General features: G+C 45.1%; 1 protein-coding gene across 3 annotated transcripts in view; it reads right to left on the bottom strand.

Moving 5' to 3' along the window:
- Positions 1-228: 228 nt before the first annotated feature.
- Positions 229-22,376, bottom strand: part of LOC138285718 (interferon-inducible GTPase 5-like) — a 184,282-nt gene continuing 162,134 nt past the window's right edge. For all 3 annotated transcript variants that reach the window (XM_069226026.1, XM_069226025.1, XM_069226023.1), the window contains exon 2: positions 229-1,643. In XM_069226026.1, the coding sequence (XP_069082127.1) occupies positions 374-1,639 (1,266 nt within the window). In that variant the 5' untranslated portion in view covers positions 1,640-1,643 and the 3' untranslated portion in view covers positions 229-373. The remainder of the gene's footprint in view (positions 1,644-22,376) is intronic.

Here is a 22,376-nt window from a genome sequence, read left to right as displayed (position 1 = left end):
CATTAATATCACACTTCGGAATCCTGCAGAATTGGAATTCCAGTTGTGATATTACAACATCAGGGCTCAGAGAATATCCTAATGAGGGCCTTAGTGTAGCCCAGGGATGGCATCAGTCCAGGATGGATACATCACTCACTGAACCTAGTGGAGGGATAAGAGAAAAGGCAAAATCCAATGAAAGGCAAGCTTTAACTGCGATAATAAGGTACCATACAGTCACATTACTCAATTTCAACAAGTCATTTTATTATTTTCTAATAAAATCAATAAGGCACTTCTGGCTGTGTTGTTATGGGTATCCGTCCCAAGTTCATTCAGGTATCGGAAAGGTCAAACGTCATGCTTGCAGCATTAGTGTCTCACCAATTGGTTAAACCGCTGTCCCGAACATAGACTTTTTCAGCACTCTTTGGGCATCTTCTGCCAGATCATTTAAGAAATTATTTAACATGTAATAAGTTGTTACATAGGAAATGCTTCCTGCTCCCACAGAACCTAGGAAAGGAATGAACCTTATCACTTCTTCAGTTGCCACGGCCAGTCCAAGCGTAGCCGAGCAGGTCAATAACTTTATTATTAAATCATCTGTTATTTTTTTGGCGAGTGGGGACTTGATGACCGACTTTAGATCTGCCAGAGGTATATCGACCTTCCTGGCAAGTTTTTCCAGGGACTCATCATCTAAACCAAAGCTCTTGCAGTAGTTTGACAAGTATTTCTTCAAAATGATAAGGTCACATGCAATAGAGAGTCCTGGAAGAGGAACAGCTGCCACAGCACAAGATACACTGGCTATCTTCCATATTTGTTTTTTCATCAATTCTTTTTTCTTCTCCAAAACTTTAATTGAGATGTTCGGAAGAGCAAGAAGAAAAGCATGCCTTTTGTGGCTGGGAAGTTCTTTACCCAAAGTTTCCTGCAGCAGCTCAAACTCAAATTTATCCAGCTCAAAGCACGACAGGAGATAGACACGGGGTGACTCCACTCCTTCTCTCTTCAGGCATTCTATGCAGTTCTCCCTGATCTGCTGCAAAATCTTCTCTTCTTGGTAGCTTGATTTTCTACGTTTCTTAGATGCATCCAAATCTGCATCGACCTTTGAACGCACAAAATAGAACTTTTTCCCCATGTTATTAATTTCACGGGCTAGCTTGGCATGGTTAGATTTAAAACGTTCAGTTGCGATGATTATGAAGAAATCATATCGCTCAAAGCAGACTTGCTTCAAGTATTCAGCTGACTGGAAAGTTTCAGTTCCAATTCCTGGAAGATCCCACACAGTCACGTTTGGGTGCAGAGGATGCAGGTATGGTGTTGGAACCATTGTGGTCTCCACCACTCCAGTCTGGGCTGAATCTTCATCTTCGTCATCTATGCCCCTGATTGCATTGACAAATGTTGACTTACCAGAGCCAGACTCTCCAGTGATGGCAATGTCCAACTTGGCACTATCTAATGTATCCAGAGACTCCATGAGTTTTTCAGCTGCTCCAGGAAGGTCACCTTCCTGGATGGCTGTCTTAAACTGTTCAAGTTCCTCTTCAGAAATCACATCATACTCCTCTGAATCATCAACTGAAATGTCATGTTCCATCTCAAGTGCTTCCTTCTTAGAAGTTTGATATACATTCTCCATTGATCTAAAGAAAAAAAACAGACAAATGCATAATGTTAGAGTGGATTTAATGTACCCTACTGTTCTGCAGAAAAATTGGCAAGGGTACTGTATGCTGTATGCAGCCTGCACAAGAGAGTTTCAGGGGTCCAAAAAAGTTTCAGAATGAAACCGCAAAAAAACTGACTTAGAACACATCTCTTGGCAATCAAACAAAGAGGCTCTTCTAGGTACTCAACCTCTAATATTAATTTATTACTGCTTACACAAATTAGAGCTTTGCTGGTCATGGAGTATTTTTGCTGTAAACTCCAGTGTAATTATGTCGGCACAAACTTATTGTTGAATGGTATGCTGATATCAATGTTAGTTAATAAATGACAACCTGGGTAGTAATTTATAGTTTGCAGGACAAAGAACACTATGTCCAACAAAATGATGGTTCAACCTCCCTATCCCCTACCTTGGGTCAAGAAGACGGTCAGCTTTCCTTTGAAAGAGCCCCTGTTGGTTCAGCCAACAGAAAGCTTACACTGAAGGCTCGAGAGTAGGTGCCATTGGAGAAGGAGCATTACACCGAACACCCTATTTTACGTGGATGTTGAGATGTCCTTTTTTCTGTCTGTCAACGCCAGGTAAAACTAGGAAGTTAGAGACAGAAAAATGACAAATAATGACCATCCATCCAGGGAAAAAACATCTGTGGGTGTGGTGGTCATTAGTTTTCTCTTTTTCAATAACGAAATCCCACCTTCTGAGTTAGTTTTCCATTAGATTTTTTTGTCAATAACAAACTCCCAGAAAATGTTTGTTAAAGTATGGTGGATACTGTCAAAACCAATGGAGGCTGTCCATCGAATATTTTGTACCTTTTTTTGTTTACCATAATATTGAGGATAGGTCTCATCAGCAAAGGCTATTACAACCCTGAGTGTGATTCACAGTTACTATTTCAACCGTTATTGATTTTCATTTTAGATGAAAGTTTTTATTTCCACTCTCTATTATAAATTGAAACTCAGAGAGTGCCATTGGGTGTATCATAGATAATATCTAAAGGTAAAACTCAAATGTCCAAACTATAGCCATGGTGAAGATCTTCTTTGCTTTTTAGATGACGACAGTCCTGTAGTGCAGGTTTAGACCCGGTGTGTGACTAAGTGTGGAAATTATCATTGTTCTTGCAGGATCAAGAATGCCAGGTTAGGGCTTCTTGACACCTGTTGGCTAGGCCATGTTTCTAAATAAAATAATAAATAATCCAATAAGTAACTGTTGAGGTTGCATTCACATCCTAGAGTCTGATTCTAATGTAAAGCTGCCTGCCTGTTTCAATCAGTTCTCTTGCAGGGGGTTGAAGTATCAGCCACATGTACTGACTACAGGGTATGTGTGGGCAGGATAAAAAAGGAACATTTTAATTTGAACACTGTAAAGCTCTATCCAGGGGTTACCACCCTACCATTTACATTTCAGTCTCAGATCGTTTACAGGCCCAAGAGTAGGACCCTTTGTAGGCTCACTACTGCAGGTATGAGAGATGAACTTCCATGAAAAAAATCACACTGATGCTGTGGGATTGGTATTTTAGAGATCGTTGCTCTCAACTAAAGGCTGTGAGGAGGCCATGCCTAGTTAGCTAGAGTGCCTATGCCTTACCGTTTGTGGCATAACCTTCCAATACAGTCTAAAGCCAAGAGCAATGTGTGAAGCATCTGCAGATCTGAATTATCTGTGTGCTCCGGGTAACATGGCTTGCCTGCTTAGCATCATTGAATAGACATCCTTAGCCTGCTCTAGAAAGGCTTCAGCTCATCTCACTGAGGAAGCTAGGTGGTGGTTTAGTATTAGCTTACATGTCCCTGCTCACGTCATATATATAGTTTTGAATGTACTTTCAAAAGCCTGGATTGTTGTGGTATAGGAGGAAACTCTGGAGCCTGAGAGCAACCTGTGAGAGCAGATGTGCCATGTAAAAATATTCAAAACTACATTAGAGTAACAGTCTTCCTTAGACTTTCATAGACTTGAAGCAGATTCCTTGCTTCCATCCTTAGAAAGAAGGCATAAGGTGATATAGTTGACTATTAGCCCTGATTTGAGGAACCCGCAGAGATGCACCCAATAGAAGTATATTGTTAGGCCCAGAAATGGAATACATTAGAAGAATGATTAGACTGAATAAAGAAAACTTCACAAATATATATGTGTTCTCGGGTCCTTGTAGACCATTGAAAGTTTAGGAGGGGAGCTTTATTTGAAGTAACAACTGTTGGACCTGACCCTCTCTGCAAGTTCACCCCCAAACGTATTGCCTTTTTCCCTGCAGAACTTATTGTGCCACTCACTTACGTAGCACCTTAAAACATGTCTCAGGCCTGCCTAAGCAGCTTCAATGCTCTCAGAGTTTAAACTGCCATTTTGAATTGGCATTAAAACCCCTTTGCAGTCCTTAAACTCACCCTTTTTTATGTATGTCACCTCTGAGGTACACCCTAGGCAGGGGTGTGGAATTTATTAAAATATCTACTTGTCCAGGGGACAGGTTGCTTCTCAAATCTACTTGTCCTGTAAAAAGATCTACTTGTCCCTTTGGTGCCATGTAGTGTGGCGACAAATTATGGCAGCAATCTCATTATGTAAGAGCTCTGATAATAGCCTCTCTGATTATGCCAGGGCTACTACCATAATAGGGCTTGAATACTTGCAGTTTCAATCCCTACTGTAGCAATTTCCTTATTTTGCCACCTTTCTGCAGATCTGCATACTGGGGCTGGAGGAAGCAGTAAGCAATAGTTCCAGGGCTGGAATGCCTTTGAGTCTGCAAACCTACTAACCTGCATGTTTTAAAGATTTTCACCAGCTTCTCTCTAATATTTTCCCATAATAAGAAAGGTTGGACATTTACTCCTGACAATGGCAGAATTAGAACTTCTTCCAGGTTTGGGAAGAAAGTGGCCGGAGGGAAAATGAACTTGCAGATGCTCAATAGATTTTCACATGAGCAAATCTACACATGCGTATTTACCCATGCTAAAATACAGTTCACAAATATTTTATAGGGGTACAACATATACCATGGGTGCACTTTTGTGACCTTCTTTAAGAATTTGGGGCCACATGTAGGTAGGTTCAGATTTGCGACCCGCAAATTGCGAGTCGCAAATCCGAATGTAGGATGGCGTCTCTGACACCATCTGTGATTCGCAAGGGCTTTGCAAATGCCCACCTAGTGAATAATCATGAGGTGGGTCGCAATTTGCGACCCCCTTGCGAATAGCGGCCCTCACAGGGATGATGGCCTGATGGAGACAGCAGACCACCATGTCTGTGACTGCTTCCTTAAAGGAAAACGAGATGCATTACAAAAACGAAAAATGAAACGTTTTTGTTTCATTTTTTCAGAGCAGGCAGTGGTCCGCAGGACCACTGCCTGCTCTGAAAAAATGTTTACAGTGACATTCACAATGGGGAATTGCGAAAGTGTTAGCACCCATTTGAAATGGGTGCAAACTGCAATTGGTTTGCGCCCGCGTTCGCGGTCAAGAAACAATCCTACATTGCACTGCGAGTCGCAATTAGGAAGGGAACACCCCTTCCTAATTGCGACTCGCAAACCCGTTTTGCGATTCGGTAACCAGGTTACTGAATCGCAAAACTGGGTTTGTGCATCGCAATGTGCTTTTTGCACGTCGCAAGCAGCGAAAGTCGCTGTTTGTGACATGCAAAAAGCTACCTACATGTGGGTCTTGGTCCCTAATTAGGTCTGGTGTTAACAAAGACATTTTGTTTAATAAAAACTTCTATTTCTCTCTCTTTTGGCTGGCTTTACTGTGAGTGATTGCATTCTGCTCTTCCACACGGAGCATATTGGCACACAAAGTAGTTTTGTTCAGTGTCAGGAACTACAGTGGCAATCAGTGACGTAACGAAACTGGAGGGTGCTCCTTTGCAAAGAACATGGAGGAGCCCCCTCTCCAGACTCACTCAGGGCAGGTGCTGTGCTAAAGGGGCCCCCTGGAGGGCGGCTGCGGGGCCTTTGTTATGCCACTGGTGGCAATGTGTGCTTTTAGAGTTAAAAAAATGTGGGTTTTTTTTTTTGGCAGTGTTTGTTACAATGTTGAGGGCCTGGTAGCTCCCACAACAATAAAGTGTTACAAAAGCCATGTCAAAACAAGACACGCATTGATGAAACTAAAAGACTTATAAAAATATGTCAGATCAGTTGGCTTTGTCAGTGTTTGTTTATTTTCATGCTTCCCATATTCGTGTTGAAAATGGTTACACTGATTTTCCATTAGAAATATTTTTGGGAAATACTAGCATGCATCAACACATTTTACTAAATGACACTTCATTTGCATCTAATCAGAGAGCATTCTGGGAGCATTATACTTAGCCTCATAGCCTAAAGTTTTCAAACATGTGTATACACAGCTGTTTTTTTTTTTGTACTGGAACCAACGTCAGTAGTGAAGTGTGACCTTAAAACATTTATTTACAGCACTCACCCTAATAATCAAGGCTTTCAAATAATGAACCATAAATACAAGTTCGAACAGCATTATCTTTTGGAAACACATTACCTCAACTGCAGAGAGTTCCACTCTCTGTAAACAGGCAGCCAAAGGGTTTGTGCTGCAGAGGGGTTGGGCCTACTTGTCCCAAGGACAAAGTAAACATAAAAACTTGTTGCCCTTGACCCCAAACAAGATGTCCCGGGCGTCGGGCGATAGGAATTCCACATCCCTGACCCTAGGTAGCCCATAAGGCAGGGTGCTGAGTAATTAAAAGGTTAGATATGTACTTTTAAGTTTTACATGTCCTGGTAGTAATAAACTCCTAAATTCATTTTTCACTACTGTGAGTCCTACCCCTCCCATATGACAACACTGGAAATTCCTTGTTACATTCAATAAGCTGTAATTCCTAATCGGGAGGGGGTGGCAATATCATGTTTGGTGTTTTTGGAATTGTGGTAACGAGCCCTTTTTATGGTATACTCAGTGTTTTTTACCACAGTTTTAAAAATGCCACTTTCAGAACTTTGCAGCAACTACAAGATGATGGATGGAATACTTGAATTAATCTCATTGGGCCGCATCCCAAACCATCATCTTTCACTCACCATGCCACCTCAGTTTTGACCCAACTATATGCAAATCAGTACTGACCCTATTACAATGGGAACAGTCCAGCCAGAACTGCCGGGCCAAGTCTTCCCTGAACCAGTTTACAAGCAACCTACGGCCGGTATGCCATTGTTGCGGGCTTCCCAGCCAGGTACAGCTTGATTCCAATGTCACAGTGAGCACGGGATCCACACTGGAGATACCCGTTGCACTTAGGGCGTCAACTGCAGCAAAAAGAGGATAAATGGAAAGCTTGAATTAATCTCAGCCACTGGCAATCGCTCAGGTCTGCATCCCAATCCATCGTTTTTCACCCCCATGCCACCTCAGTTTGAACCAAGCTATATGCAAATCAGTCTTGATCCTGCTCCAATAGGAACAGTCCAGCCAGAACTGCCAAGCCAGGTCTTCCCCGAACTGGAATACAAGGAGCCTAGGATCAGTTTTGCTTTTGTTATGGGCTCTTCAATGAGATATGAAGAACCTCTTGTAAAAGAAGTCAGGAGCTGCCTGGGGTGTGCAGTGCTTGTCTGATTTTAAGAAGTGGGGTGCTAATGCTGTGAAGAGCAAGGTTGAATTTGTGCAGAACCTGGTGCAGGGTGCAGGGTGCAGGGTGCAGAGCATGGTTAAGCAGTTGCTGAACTTGGTTGAGTGCAAGAAACGCCAGGCTAAATATGCGAAGAGCATAGCTAATTATGTCCGGAGTATTGTCAAACATGTCAAAAGCATGCCTCAGGGTTTGCACAGTGTGGCTGAGGAGGCACACAGCATGCTTGAGGTTTCAGTAAAGTTTGAGGGTGTGGACAAGGACATGCTTAGCCAACAGGGGTTGAGTCTATACCCTCAACATGCCATCAGTCATTCTCTGTGCAGAATGGAAGAGGATGTGTAAAGCATATCTGAGTGTATGCAGAGCCTAGTCACTTGTATGAACATGGACACACCCTGAATGTCACGGAATCAGGGTAGTCTCAGAATGAGAGTAGTGAGTGCATGTTACACTACGACACATGCACGCACTACCTTCATGACTGAACTCAGCCTCTCTCGAAAATTTAACGGAGACTGTGCATACTCAAACACCAATTCCCGGCCTATATCAGTGTGCATAGGTGTCAATTCACTAAAATGACCGGGGTAGCGAAAGTGACATCACATGCTCTTTGACTCCCAGATGATGTCACAGGAAGTGACTTCACAAGATTTTTGACCTAGTGACATCACAGGAAGTGACATCATGTGACCATCATTTTGACCCATCCCATGACATCTCAAGAAGTGACATTACTTGACCATTCACCTTTGTGCAATTGAAGGAAGTGAGGTAGTTGACCTTTGGCTAGTTACATCACTCAAAGGTTCTGGAAAATCTAAATCAGATAGAAATGAAATACTCTATAAGCCAACATACATTATTAAAATCCTATTGGAAATGTACCCACGTGTTTTGGCAGAACCAGAGAGTATCTTGAAATGCAGGTTTGAGACAATGCAGCATCAGTTAACATATGTTTAATGTACAACAACTGAAAATATGTCGGCCAAGTTGTAATTACCCAATATCGAATAAATCACCTCAGTTCATCACTCTCTTTCTTTTGCTGCCTCTCATCTTCCCACTCTACACATTGCTGTATATTATTACCTATACTCACCAGCATTTACTCTGCAACTTCTATCATTCTTTCACATGTAACTTTTCCTTCCTCATCTGTCAGAATCTCGTTTCGTAGGTCTCCTGCTCCACTTTTAAATAACTCCCACACCTCAGTTTTACACTATTCCCTTTGTGCAGCCTTTATGCAACTATCCTAACACTCAATATTGCCTTCTATCACTTCCTGCATCACCCGACCCTTCTCTTACTCACTTTCTCCCTGTGTAACAGCTGCACAGCTTTCCAAACTCTCATTTATACTTCTTTCATTCTTCAGCCCCACCTTCCCCCTTGTCCCTTTTGCCTCACATCTAACCTTCACTCTGTGTCCCTCTCCATACTTTCATCATCTCTTACCATCCCTCTAGTACCATTTCTCCTAACTCAGCCCTGGATTAGTCTCACACTCTTCCAATGTAATGAACACTCCCCATTTTCAACACGTATCACTCCTTTCATCTTTCCCTCTCTGTTGCTTTTCTTGCCACATATTTATCCTGACCAACCTCTCTCCTTTCTTTCTTCCCCTTCTCCTGTAATCACCAGTAATTTCACCTTTAATCAACCCCCCATCTCTACTCCACTTTCTTGTCTTCACCACACATGTTAACCTTTCTTTCCTTCTTCCTACTCTCCTTTTTCATACCTAAACGACACCCCTCTCTCGCTTCCCATTGACCAGTGTTCTGGAACGCCCCACCTTTTCATCTCCATTGTTACTGTTTCTTCCCCTTCACCTGTTCACCTGTCATAAGCCTCTCATTACTTTTTCCTGCCTTCCAACCTCTCACCCTCCATTTCCTCTCTCACTTCTTTGCTATTCCGTAACTCGCATTTCGTTTGCTTAGCTGGGTGCCTTCGCAGGGATAGTTTTATAATTGGTAAATAGACTACTTCACTGTTACAAAAAATCAAACAGCTTTTTAAAACAAATTCAGCTAGAAGGTAGAGAACAAACACTGGAAGTTGTCCAGAGGTCATGTTATTTTAAACATGTGAGGCACGTGGGGTTTCATGTGCTGCCACAATGCCAGGCCCAACAAGGCTGGCAGAGAACACTTGTATTAAACTAGATGTAGAAGCAATGATTAAAAGAAAACAAACCACATTATAGCTACCATAAAACATATAAAACGTTTTCTCTCCCAGTCTACCTTTCAGAATGATGTGCCTTCTGAATGGCACTTTTGGGTAGAACTACCAAGCATTATTTGAGGAACTGAGGAACTAGTTAGATTTTGGAGGTGCCTGAAGGCTTAGGAAGGTGCTGTTGAAAGAATGTGCACTTTGAGTTGCTTGACTCAAGCTCACAGGGTTCAAACTCACAAATTGGCAGTGGTTCAGCTGCAAGGGAGCGAAATAAAATACCAAGTGAATGAGTCAAAGTGACCACATGCTGTAGACAGAGACATGAAAACACAGAGACCTATGTATCCTAACAAGCACAAGTGACCAAATAAGGGGAAAGAGGCACTATTTACTGCGGACAGAAACTAATATACAGACACATAATGAAGAGGTTGGGTGGGTTAAGATCTGAAAGAATTCACCATTGGCAATGAAGGATTAAGCACCGGATTTACTAAGATTTTGTGTCAGGTTGTGCCACTGTTGTGGTGCAGCCACAGCTCAAAATCGATGTTGAGATGTTGGGATGTTATCCCAAAATAATTCAACACAGCACAGCCTTGCATTACCTTGTGTCTGGGAGGTATTACATAAGGGGAGCTTGGCCATTCCAGTGCATCTGTACATTTATTTTGAGGAAAATCCACATTCTCTAAGGTCAGTAAACATGAGTTTGCCCCAAACTGGTGCACCTACCTGAGGCTGGTGTAATGAGGAGATATATCTGTATTCGTCCTTGTTACTTCCTCTTTGCATGTGTGCCGGCTCACATGTACATAGATATAGGCCTCTAACAATAGGTTTTGTGCAGCAAGGTATTCCTTGCTGCACAAAAACTATTCTGACCACAACAAAAGCCCTAGACAGCCAGAAGTACACCAGCACTATGAGAGTTGCATGAAAGTTAAGTAAATCTGGCCCTTGATGTACTTTCTCATACACTGCATCAAATAATGAGAAGTAAAGACATGTCACTGCTGAAGATCTCCATTTAAAATTACCAGCTTCCAAAAATGAATAAAAGGAAGAACATTTAAGATGTATTAATATGCTCCAGTAAACACTGAAAATGCAGAAAAAGCAACAAAATGCTGAAGTACATGTGATGAAAGCATAACAATAAAACACTACAGCTATTCAGGGCCATCCACATTTTAAAGCCCTGATTCACTATGCAAGCCATACAAGATAGGAACCAATACTAGAAGGCAAGAATGCTCTAACTAAAGTGTCCAATTTCAGTATAGTGGCTAATACTGTCAGCTAGATTTTGTGCATTCTCATTTCACATCTTGCATAGCTGCCAAGTTTTATGTTGATTTGTAAAGAGCACTAATCACCTGAGAGGGTATCCAGGCGCTTGAGCAAGATGTGTAGGTGTGTGGTCCCAAGGTGCTTATATGAGGAGCCATGTCTTCAGCTTCTTGCGGAACTCAAAAAGTGAGGAAGAGGCTCTGATGTGCTGAGAGAGGTTGTTCCTTGTCTTGGGTGCGATGTAGGAGAATGAGTGACCTCTAGTTTCGCTTTTGCGGATGCAGGGAGTGTGTGTGGGACACAGTGTAGGTGTCTGGTGGGTTGGTGAAAGTGTAAGTGACTGTTCAGGTGCACTGGTCCTGTGGTGTGTAGGCCATTGTATTCGTGCGTGAGAAGTTTGAATTGGCTGCGCTTGGGAATGCAGAGCCAGTGAAGCTTCCCGAGGTGCGGTGTGATGTGGGTGCGGCAGCGTATGAGTCTTGCGGCAGTGTTGTGGATGGTCTGGAGTCTGTGTAAGAGTTGTCTGGAGATTCTGGTGTAGAGAGTGTTGCCGTAGTCCAGCCTGCTGGTAATCAGTGCTTGTGTGGTGGTCCGTATTGTGTTCTGAGGCAACCATTTGAAGATTTTTTGCAGCATGCATAAGATGTGAAAGCAAATGTATACTGCATTGACTTGAACTGTCATGTTGACTTTGTCATCTAGGATGATCCCTACATTTCTTGCATGGTCTGTGGATGTTGGTCCTAGCTCCGACGGCCACCAGGTGAATGACATGGGGAGGCCTTGTTGCCGAAGATCAGTACTTCTGTCTTGTCGAAGTTGAGCTTGAGGCAGTTGGTTCACATCCAGTCTGCTACCATAGTCAAGCAGTTCGTGAAGTAGGCTCTGGTGCGGATTGTCTTGTCCGTCAGGGAGAGGATGAGTTGGGTGTCACCACCATAGGTGATGATGGTGATGTCTTGTGATCAGATGATGTTGGCAAGTACTGTCATGTATGTAGAAAAGGGTGGGGCAGTGGGTGATCCTTGCAGTTTCTTGGTCCCTGACGTGAAGGGTGGCAGCCTGGATGTTGGGTTCTTCCCATGCAGGAGGAACAGATCCATTTGAGAGCGGATCCTTGTATGCCAATTTCGTGGAGTCTTCTTATGAGGTTGTTGTGGGAGACAATGTCGAAGGCTGTGAAAATATTGAGTAGGATCAGGACTGCTATTTCTCCTCGGTCCTGGATGTTTTGGTGTTGTGGTTCTTTCTGAATCCTGATTGAGTGTTGTCTAGAAGATGGTGAAGTTTGAGGTGGGCTATGAGTTGCTTGTTGATGGCCTGCTCAATCACCTTGGCTGGACATGGGAGCAGAGAGATGGGTTGGAAGTTGCTCAGTTGATTCAAGTTGGCTGTGAGCTTCTCAAGAAAGGTGTTGATTTCTGCAAGTTTCTATTCATCTGGGAAAGTGGCGGACGTGATAGGTGTTGATCTGGGTGGTGCTGATTGGTGATGTTCCCAGGGTGTAGATTGGGAATTCCCAGGGAATTGGTCTGGTGGGGCCCCTGAGTAGATGGTCCACATGACTGCCACTGTGTTGTTTCTGGTGAGGGTTGTCCATTCAATCAAGTGCCTGTCTTGATTGGTGGAGGGTAAGTAAGCAATGAGTTATTGTCGCAGAGTTGTTGAGAGGCAGCAATGTTGTTGACAGTGGCCAAGGGTGAGGTGAAATTCTTGACGATCGAGAAGATCTCCTTGCAGCTGTTGGAGCTTCCTTTGATGCGATCCACTAGTGCTCTTTTCTTGGTGTCTTTAATTTGCCGGTGATTGCGTCTGAGTGCAGCCTTGTAGGTTGTTCTGTCGGTGGTGTCATGGCTGGCTCTCCATTTCCCTTTTAACTGTTTAAAGGGTTGCTTTGTGTCCCCAAGGTCTTCTGTGTACTAGCTGGCCTGTTTGTTTGATCTACTATGCGTGTCGGGTTTGATGGGTGCGAGAGAGTCCACACAGTTCTTGATCCAGTTGTTGATGTCCTTGTTGAGGTTGTCTGTGGGGCTAGCTTGGTCCGTGCTGAGGGCACTGAGCCAGTGTGCGTCAGCTGTGGCTTGGAAGGTTGAACCTGGTAGGGGTGTTGAATTGGGGGATGTTGATTTAGAAGTAGAAGATGGAGTGGTTGGTCCATGTGAGCTGTGTGGTGGAGTTGTTATTTGATGCTGTCGCTTGTGGTGAAGATGGTGTCCAGTGTGTGTCCTGCGGTGTGTGTTGACTCTGTGAAGAGCTGGGTGACTCCAAAGTTGCTAAAGCTTTCAATGAGTGCTGTGGAGCAGGGGTTGTTTCAGTCTTCCAGGTTAAAGTTGAGGTCACCGAGGAGATTGTAAGTTCTGGAATCGACGGTGAGCGGAGCGATGAAGAGGAGTATGAGGTTGGTAAAGGTGCCTCGGGTGCGGGTTGTTAGTAAGTGAGGGTTATTTTCAGGGTGAAGTTTTCAGAAATTTGCAGCTTGAAGGGCAGGTGTTCCATGAATGGGAAGGCGTTCTCTGTGGATGTTGAGCATTTGATGGATTTTATGTAGATGATAGTGAGTCCTCCTGACTTGTGAAGGCGGTCCTGTTGAGTGATCACGTAGCCCGCTGGGATTGCCATAGCGATGTCGAGAGCCAATGAGGGGCTGAACCAGGTCTCAGGGATGAAGAGGATGTCGGGTGCGTCGCTGCTCAGAAGGTCCCATATTTCGGTTGTGTGTTTGTTGACTGATCATGTGCTGAGAAACATGCATGCAAGTGAGTGTTGACGTGTGGGTTTGCTATGGCATGTGGTGTAAGGTGGGTGGTTTAGGCATTGTTGGTGCTTTTGTGGTGTGGGTTGGGAAGGGGTGTTGAGGGTGTTGTTAGTAGTTGCATGGATTGTGGGTGAGTAGCCGTTGGTGAACCGGCAGTGGATGCAGGTGTAAGCTCCTACTGTGGTGTGAAGTGCGATACATAAGCAGTTTGGGGAACAGCATCTAGGGTCCAGTGATCCAAGGAGTGCTACAGGTGTGGGCGCGGTCCAGGTGCAGACAGGCGAAGATGGGCTTGCCTTTGGTGCCCATTCAGCGTGCCAGTGGCACACCCATTGTGCACATCTGCTGCACGTCCATGTTGCAGCTGCTATTAAGTAGGTCCTGGGAGGGGGAAAAAGCCCAGGGTACCATGATGTAATTTCCTGTGCATATGAGTGATGGGAAATGAAGTCCTCTTGCTTGGTTTCTTCTTTTAAAGACGTTTTTGGCAGGAAAACCAGTAAAGTCACTTCCTGTCCAGTTGGGAAATTCAGTGATATCACTTCCTGTGCAGATGGATTGTGGGATATCCAGATTCCTCTGCTGATGGGTGATGAGAAATAAATCCCTCTTGCTTGGCTTCTTCTTTTTAAGATGTTTTAGTGGGAAAAACAGTAATGTCACTTCCAGTCCAGATGGATGATGGCAAATTCAGATTGCTTGTGTGTGAAATTTCCATGTTTCCGGCGTGCACATGTGACATTTCAGTGCTGTGTCACCTTTAACCACAAGTAGATAAAAGATTAAGTACATGCAGCGAGATACATTTTAAAAAAATCCCTTCTCTGCAAAGTAATAGATTACAAACAGCTTTAACACCTCTGCATTGCTTCTGAAGAGCCACTGCACAGAGCTCGCGTGTTCCTCATTTCTATGTGTGAATAGCTCACCCAGTCTAGGTGTCTCCATTTAATCCTGAGGATGTGGTCCTGCTTATCTCACTGTAAAATATTCAGAACTACAAATCGCAGAACACAAAGAAAAAGCCTGGCTGTATGAGTTCCTCACATATGGACCTGGGAAACCTAAGCAACCTGGTAATTCCCTACCTTCCCCTGTCTTAACAGAAACATTTAAAGCACCTTTATAAACCATATGTTTGTCTTTGGGGGAAAGTACTTTAGTTTATTAAAATTATGGGTTATCCCTAGTGGACACTTCTTCAAATTAAACGGACTGTAAAGCTATGGCATTAATATCAATTAAAGGATTATCTATGGATTCTCTGACACAACCACCGAAGACAGCAGGGGATACATATGAAATTACATCTGATCCATCCACGCAGGGCATCCCTGGCCCAAATCATAGAAGATAGCCCCAGGCATCCAAATAAAGTAAGTGACAAAATGTATCATAGAACTACTTCGGAGATTATGAGGTATATTTTATCCTTACCTAATGGACCCAGGTAAGTGACCTTGCCACTATATTCTTGTATAGCTCTGTTCCAAACACGTAACATAAGCTTCTTAGAATTAACTGCATGGGGTCAGCACAGTTACACTGGAGACTGAAAGAGATGACTTTCAGAACAGAAGGTGTAACTTGCAATGCAGCTCTCAAACCATGCTAAACGTATGTGATGGCAACACGTACGAATGTGATCACAATCAGTAAAGTTGCCTTAAACAATCAGACAGCAATCAACCTAAAATCATGAATGCAGCTGACTGACTTTGCTTTATATACAAGAATGTAATAGTGTGCCTTATCTTTTTGGCAAATATTAGACTGTATTACTTCAGAAAAATTGCTTTTCTAATTATGGAACGTTCTAAGAACCACCACCTTTCAGGACATAGGTAATTCACTTGTACTGAAGATACTTGGAACTCTCAGCTGAGTGATGTGGGCTTACTGTGCAACAGTGATGTGTGATGGTAAGGCAGACACTTTTTTGCACTGCACAGCTGGCAAGTAATTTACGTGAGTCACTCCATCAGGCAGTACGGATCGTTTTCAGCCAATAGTAAATTTGTAGTTTCACCTATAACATTAACATTTAAGCATGGTTGTTAGCTAGTAGGTCAGAATTAATTGAAGGAAATGACACACAAACAGCTCCCTGGCTAAATCAAGTGTGTGTTCTGAACGTTATGGGAATCAGAAGTAGACATGCAACATGTTAACTGACATGAAATGAAATAGCTAGCAACTGCTTGCTGATCTGGGGCTACTGGATGCCCGTCGCACACATCATCGTCTCTCAGTAGATTACTCCCACTACTCAGCAGCACGGCATACATACGCCTGTACTGATTTCCTCTTCATAGATAAATGCCTGAAACACACCACACTGGAGGAACACCAATACCCCTGAACCCTCTCATATCAGATCAGACGGAGTGGGGCGCGGGGGGGGCACATCATGGCCACTTAAGGGTGTCTTAACAACTCCATCCTCCGTGAACCGGTTGTGGTGGTGGTGATCCGGGAGATACTCACTGATTGCCTGGCCCATAGCGACGTGGGGGACATAGACAAGCGCACAGTGTGGGACGCCCTCAAGGCAGCCAGGCTCAAGTGCTTATACGACCTAACTAGATTCCACCTAAACTCAAAGTTAGTGACCCTCAAACATCAATATCAACACTCCTCTCTAACACTCTTTGGCGTACGTTTTTGGTGGTAAGGAGTCAGCTATGCACATTAGAGCAAAATAGGGCTAATTATATACTGGCCCACAAAGGAGCACGGTTACACAAGAAGGGTAACAAACCAGGTACTCTACTGGCTCACAAACTACAGGCCCACCAAACATGCAGGCATATCAGCAAAATCAGGGAAGGGGACATTGGCCATACATCAACTGAGGGTAAACTCAAAGCCTTTCGGTCCTTCTATCAATCCCTCTACACAGCGGGCTCGACCTCTGCTGGGTGCAGAGAGACATTCATAAACTCTCTCATCCTCCCCCGACTCTCAATGGATGCAGGTGCAGTAGTCGATGCTCCCATCTCCGCAGCTGAAATCATATTGACCATTAAACAACTCAAACTCTTCAAAGCCCCAGGACCAGACGTATTTACCCTGTTCCTACAAATGCTGTGCATATGAAGTCCTCCAAGTCCCAACAACCCTCTTCAACAGCTTGACCGCAGATTGGGGAGCATCCACTTGAATGACAGAAGCATGCATCACATTAATAGCTAAACCAGGCAAAGATCCAAAGCTTGTCCATCCTACTGCCCAATAACTCTACTGAACAAAGACCTAAAACAACTTTCTGACGAAGTCCTAGCCAAAAGCTTGAACATCCTGATGCCTGACCTGATCCACACCGACCAGGGAGGCTTCATAATCAATCGAACCACTAGTGACAAAACTAAACTCGCCCTCCACTTTATTGATGTAGACATGAAGAAAGGGAGCGCAGCTGTCCTCTTATCTTTGGATGCCCAAAAAGGCATTTAACATGGTGGGGGGGGGAATGCTCTTCGAGGTGCTCAGATGCTTCAGCCTGGGCAACAGGGTAAGGGGATGGATTTCAGCACTCTATTGAAATCCCCAATCAATCAGTTTTTGTAAAGCGCATAGGAGCAGGTTGTTACAGCTCTTTGCTGCTATGTAGGTGAAAGATTGTCCTCCGGCGGTGGTTTTTCGAATGCGAGGGATAGTGGCCAAAGCCAGTTGATTGGAGCAGAGGGATCTGGCAGTGATGTGGAAGGAGATGCAGTGGTTCAGGTATGTCCTACGGCTTTGTACGTGTGGGTGAGTAGCTTGAAGGTGATTTGTTTTTCTATCGGGAGGTGTGGGAGGTTAAGGACTAGTTTGGTGGCGGCGTTCTGGAGGAGTTGCAGTTTTTTTATATTTCTCGCCGTGGTGCCGGCGTAGAGAGCGTTGCCGTAGTCAAGCCTGCTTGTGACTAAGGCGTGGGTGACTGTCCTGTGGCAGTCTGCTGGGATCCATTTGAAAATTTGCCAGAGTTTGCAGAGGGTGTGCCAGCAGGAGGAGGTGACTGAGTTTACCTGTGGGGTCATAGATAGGGAGGGGTCGAGGATAATGCCTAGGTTGCGGGCGTGCTCAGTCGGTGAAGGAGGGGTGCTGAAAGATGTGGGCCAGCAGGAGTCGTCCCATGCTGAGGTGGCATTTCTGAATATGATAGAGCTCTGTCTTGTCAGAGTTGAGCTTGAGGCAGCTTTCTCTCATCCAGGTGGTGACGGCTTCCATTCCAGAGTGGAAATTCCTTTTGCCTGTGTCCGGGTCTTCGGTGAGGGAAATGATGAGTTGTGTGTCATCGGCATATGACACAATGTTCATTCCCTAGCTTCTGACGATGGCTGCGAGTGGGGTCAGGTATAGTTTGAAAAGAGCTGGACTCAGATAGGATCCTCGGGGAACTCCACAGCTGACTCCTGTGGGTTTAGATGTGTAGGGAGGTAGCCTGACCCTCAGAGTCCTTCTGGAGAGGGAGTGCATCCATTTCAAGGCTGTTCCACAGATTCCTGCGTCATGGAGTCTGGTGCCCTGTTTGTGTGGGAGACCGCGTTGAAGGCCACTGTGAGGTCGAGGAGTACGCATGCTGCGTTGTGGACGCGGTCTAGAAGTGATCGGATGTCATCAGTGGCTGCAAGAAGGGCTGTCTCCGTGCTGTGGTTACTGCGGAACCCGGCCTGGGAGCTGTCAAGAGAGTTGTTGACCTCGATGAAATTTCATAGTTGTGTGTTGATGGCTTTCTCCAGTACTTTGGCTGGGTAGGGTAGCAGTAAGATGGGCTGGAAGTTCTTTAGGTCTGATGTCCAGGATGGTGATGGCGATGTCTGGTCTCGAGGTGGGGTTGGTCCAGGTCTCGGTAAGGAAGGCGATGTCCAGTCGGGCGGTTTCGATCAAATCCCAGAGTTTGGTGGTGTGCTTGTGGAGGGAGCGGATGTTCAGGAGGAGGCAGTTGATGGGGTTGTGGAGGGTGTTGGTGTTTCCAGGTGTGGGGAGTACCTTCTGCTTGTTGTGGCCGGCACTGGTTTTGCAGTTTCTGCACGAAAAGGGTTCCTGGGTGTCCTTGGGGGATGTGGTGCAGCAGTCGCTGAGATGTTCGGTGTTAAGGCGGTGGAGGGTCACAGCGTCGTAATGGATGCTGGCCAGGGGATGGCTTGACGGAGATCCAGGGTTCCTGGTGCTGAGTACGGTCTGGGGGCGAATGGGCGCAGACGGGCTTGCCTCTGGCACACCCGCTGCGTGCCCATACTGCAGCCGCAATTAAGAAGGGGAGGGGGACAGGGGGTCCGGTCAGCTGGGAGGCCAGAGGGCGGAAAAGGTGCTTCGCGGGGTGGGGTGGGCCCGCAGGGGGCAGGAGTGGCATGGGAGGGAGAAGGTCAAGGAAAGGAAAGAAGGAGAGAAAAGAGATGAAAGAAGCCAAAAGTAAAAACGAGTGAAAGAAAAGGCAGAAGTATAGAAGCAGGAGTAAAGGAGAGATAGAGAGAGAGACTTACTGGTCTATGGTCACTAGACCACCAGGGATGAGGCGCAGGCAGGAGCCTGCGGGTGTAGGAGGGCCTCGAACTGAGTGTCAGGCAGGCTCTCAGTTCGTTCCCAGGCAAGGCAGTAGCAGCCAGAGGAGCTGGGGAGGGCAGCCAGAGGAGCTGGAGAGGGCAGTAGACGCTGACCAGGGGGTCAGTGGTCAGTGTCTATCACATGAAAGTGAGAGTCAATGACCACTCCTCCACCCCTACCCTGATCCAAAGGGGCACTCGTCGGGGCTGCCCCCTATCTCCTCTCCTAATTGACCTCTTTCTCAAATCCCTCCTCCAGAGCATCAGAAAAACCCACAGATCCCTGGCATCTCTCTATGCAGGGATACCTTCAGGGTATCTGCTTTTGCCAATGACATCTTACTCTCTCTGAGAACCCCGGTGCTCTCTCCAAGTTCGGATTCCCCTCTTAGAGGAGTTCCAGACAGTGGCCTGCCGCGCATGAACATGACGAAATCCAAGGGCTTGATCCTAGTGGGAGGGAACACCCTGGCGGAGTTCTTATCCACAACAACGCCGCTCTAATAGATGACACCCAACCTCTCCACCTGTGCCAAACCCAACTTCGAATCCATCCTGTATGAGTCAAAGACATCCGTGTCAGTCTGGAGAAACCGTCTCATGGGTGGAACATATAGTGGCTCTTAAAATGGCTCTCCTACCACGCCTCTTATACCTCTTTGAAGCTATGCCCTTACCAATCACGGAGGAGCATATCGACTGCCTTCAAGCAGCCTGCACGTCCTAAATTTGGAAGGAGGGAACGCCCCAGATTAGCTTTTCAGATTTGCACTTGACACACTTGGGAGGGAGCACTGGGAACAACACACTACTCCGCTACTACCAGGCACCCCAACTATGCTGTATGATCGAATGGCTCAATGGGAGAAACTAATAAACTCTGGTGCTTTATAGACCAGAATCTCAAAGTCAGATCACTAGGCAAAGTCCCGTGGGTCCCTAAGGCCAAGAAAGGCAGAATCCTGTATATCTTCCTTGTCACTACAGCCACTCTAGCGGTCTTGGACTCAACTGCCACCAGTAAGGCCTAACCTCCTTTCCCTCTTCTCTTACACCCATCTTACATAATTCCGGGTTCTCCTTGGGATTCACAAAAAAAGCCTTCCAGATCTTCAGTCTTCAGGAAATCTTCACAGAGGACCGAGTAAAGACCTTTGAGGATCGTAAGCTCGACTATGGGATCCCACAGTATGAATGTTTTCACTATCTCTAGGTCCGCCACTGAGTCTCGCACAGCAGCATTAAATCACAGGCATCTAGGGCACTTACCCATTTTGAAAAGTTTCTCAACTGATTTCCTTCATGCACCTGGTCTCTAATATCTACAGCCTCCTTTATACCCGGAAAACATAATTTCAACTGTGCTGAGATGAGAATCTGCAGATTACCCTAGACACTAAAAGATAGCAGAAAGTGATCCACCGCAACACCACAATGTACCCCTACAGAGATCATGGACCTCTCATTACAAATCACCATGTGCTGCACCAGTAAGTTGGTCAGCTGCCACACATCGAAGGAATTACCAACAATACACACTGCCCTCAAAGTATGGTCTTGCAAGATCAACCACTTTCTTAAACAGCCTCTGGATATGCCCTATAGTGGTCCCCACTCAACTGGAATTACCAGGTACAGTGTGCATATGCATCAACATGCGACTTTCGAACAAGGTGCTTGAAAGGGAAGGGCATCTGATGTCACAACTGTTGATATCATGGGGGAACTCAAAGATGCAAGGTTGTTCTCTAAGCTAGACCAAAAAGCAGAATATCACCACTTGATTTTTTATAAGAATAGCAGATTCATCACCACCTTTTCCACGTATCTCCATTTCCAAAGCTGTGGGCATCTCAACTTTGACACCTCATCAGATGCTGAGGTGTTACAAAGCTCCATAAGTGAAGCGCTGGTTGGCCTCAATCGTGTAAATTATCTGGGCGATTACATCCTCACTCTTCACTGCAATAAAAGTTAGTATCTCAAAGATCAACTTGAATTCTTCAGACATGCCTTCTCAGCCCATGGAACACTAGCTGACCCATAGAAAGAGCAGCATATTATAATAAGACAGCAAATGTCCCTAGAGAAAATTACTGCACTCAGTTTTCTACAGACGCCACCTTTTACGGACATTTCATTCAGAACCTGACAATGCTGAGAGACAATTGCGAAACCTAAAAAAATCTGGCCAGCCCTGAAAATGGGCTACAGCTAAAGGTGCTGTATTTCAAGCCACCAAAGATGCTTTGCTCTGTAACATCCAATGAAGCACTGTAACAGAAAGCAAGCAAACTGGCATTAACCATGTGAACCTGGTGCAGTACTTCTATGAGAACAATGTGTAAGTAAGTGTAGCATCAGCCAGCAGAGATCTGATGAAGAAGGAAAAGAGATACTTGAAGAGAGAGAGGGAGGTAATTGCCACTAGGTGAAGAAGCCTACATTTCCAACAGCACCTATTTAGCCACTGATTCTAGTTTGTCACTGATCATTAATCTCTCAGCCCTCTCTTCAGAGGGACAGCACTGATCCCTCTACTACCCACCATCTTGGCATAGGCAACCCGCTCAGGATTTTCATCACACCACCATCACCAGCTAAGTGCTGCCAGGTCAGAGTAGCCAAGAAATATATAAATGGAATCATGGAGCACTAACCCCAAGGAGCTGAACACCTCTGAAATTGTAAAGGCAATCAGTGCTGTTGAATGTTTTCAAGTATCTATCAGGGCCCCCACAACAACATGTGGAAATCAATTTAATAAATTGTATACACCACACTGCATAGGTTCAAGTCTGGCTGAGGTCTCACTAGGGAGTGTGACACGAAGCAAGCACAAACTACAATAGGTTCAAACTGCAGGGACATTGAATCATCATCATCATCACAAGCCTTATTCATAGAACAATCCAACTGGCACTCCAAGAACCACCAGGAAGTGGTCCCCACCAAAAGCCGTCTAAGGATATAAGCTGGTTTCCAAACATGGACAATCCGGAGAAAGTAATTGTAAGTGGCTGCATACTGTGTCAGGCCATCGGTCTTGGGAGCATGCCTTACCCCACCATCATCGAAGAATGCATCAAGTCCAGGAGGAAGGTTAACTTCGACCGTTGCAATACCCCAGATGACAGGTAACTACTAGTGGTCATTGACTGCTGCTTCTGGTTCCCTTATGTCACAACACCCCTACAGCACGACTCTATGTGCTCCATGTTTCATGCTATATGTTTGTACCCCAAAAGTCAGCATCCCTACCAAGGAAGGTTCACAACATACCATCAGCCGCATTTAAGAATGT

Source organism: Pleurodeles waltl, chromosome 3_1, assembly GCF_031143425.1.
Source record: "Pleurodeles waltl isolate 20211129_DDA chromosome 3_1, aPleWal1.hap1.20221129, whole genome shotgun sequence".
In the NCBI taxonomy this organism is placed as follows: domain Eukaryota; kingdom Metazoa; phylum Chordata; class Amphibia; order Caudata; family Salamandridae; genus Pleurodeles; species Pleurodeles waltl.
Note: the sequence above shows the minus strand (reverse complement) of the source record. Positions and strands in the feature narration are given on the sequence as shown.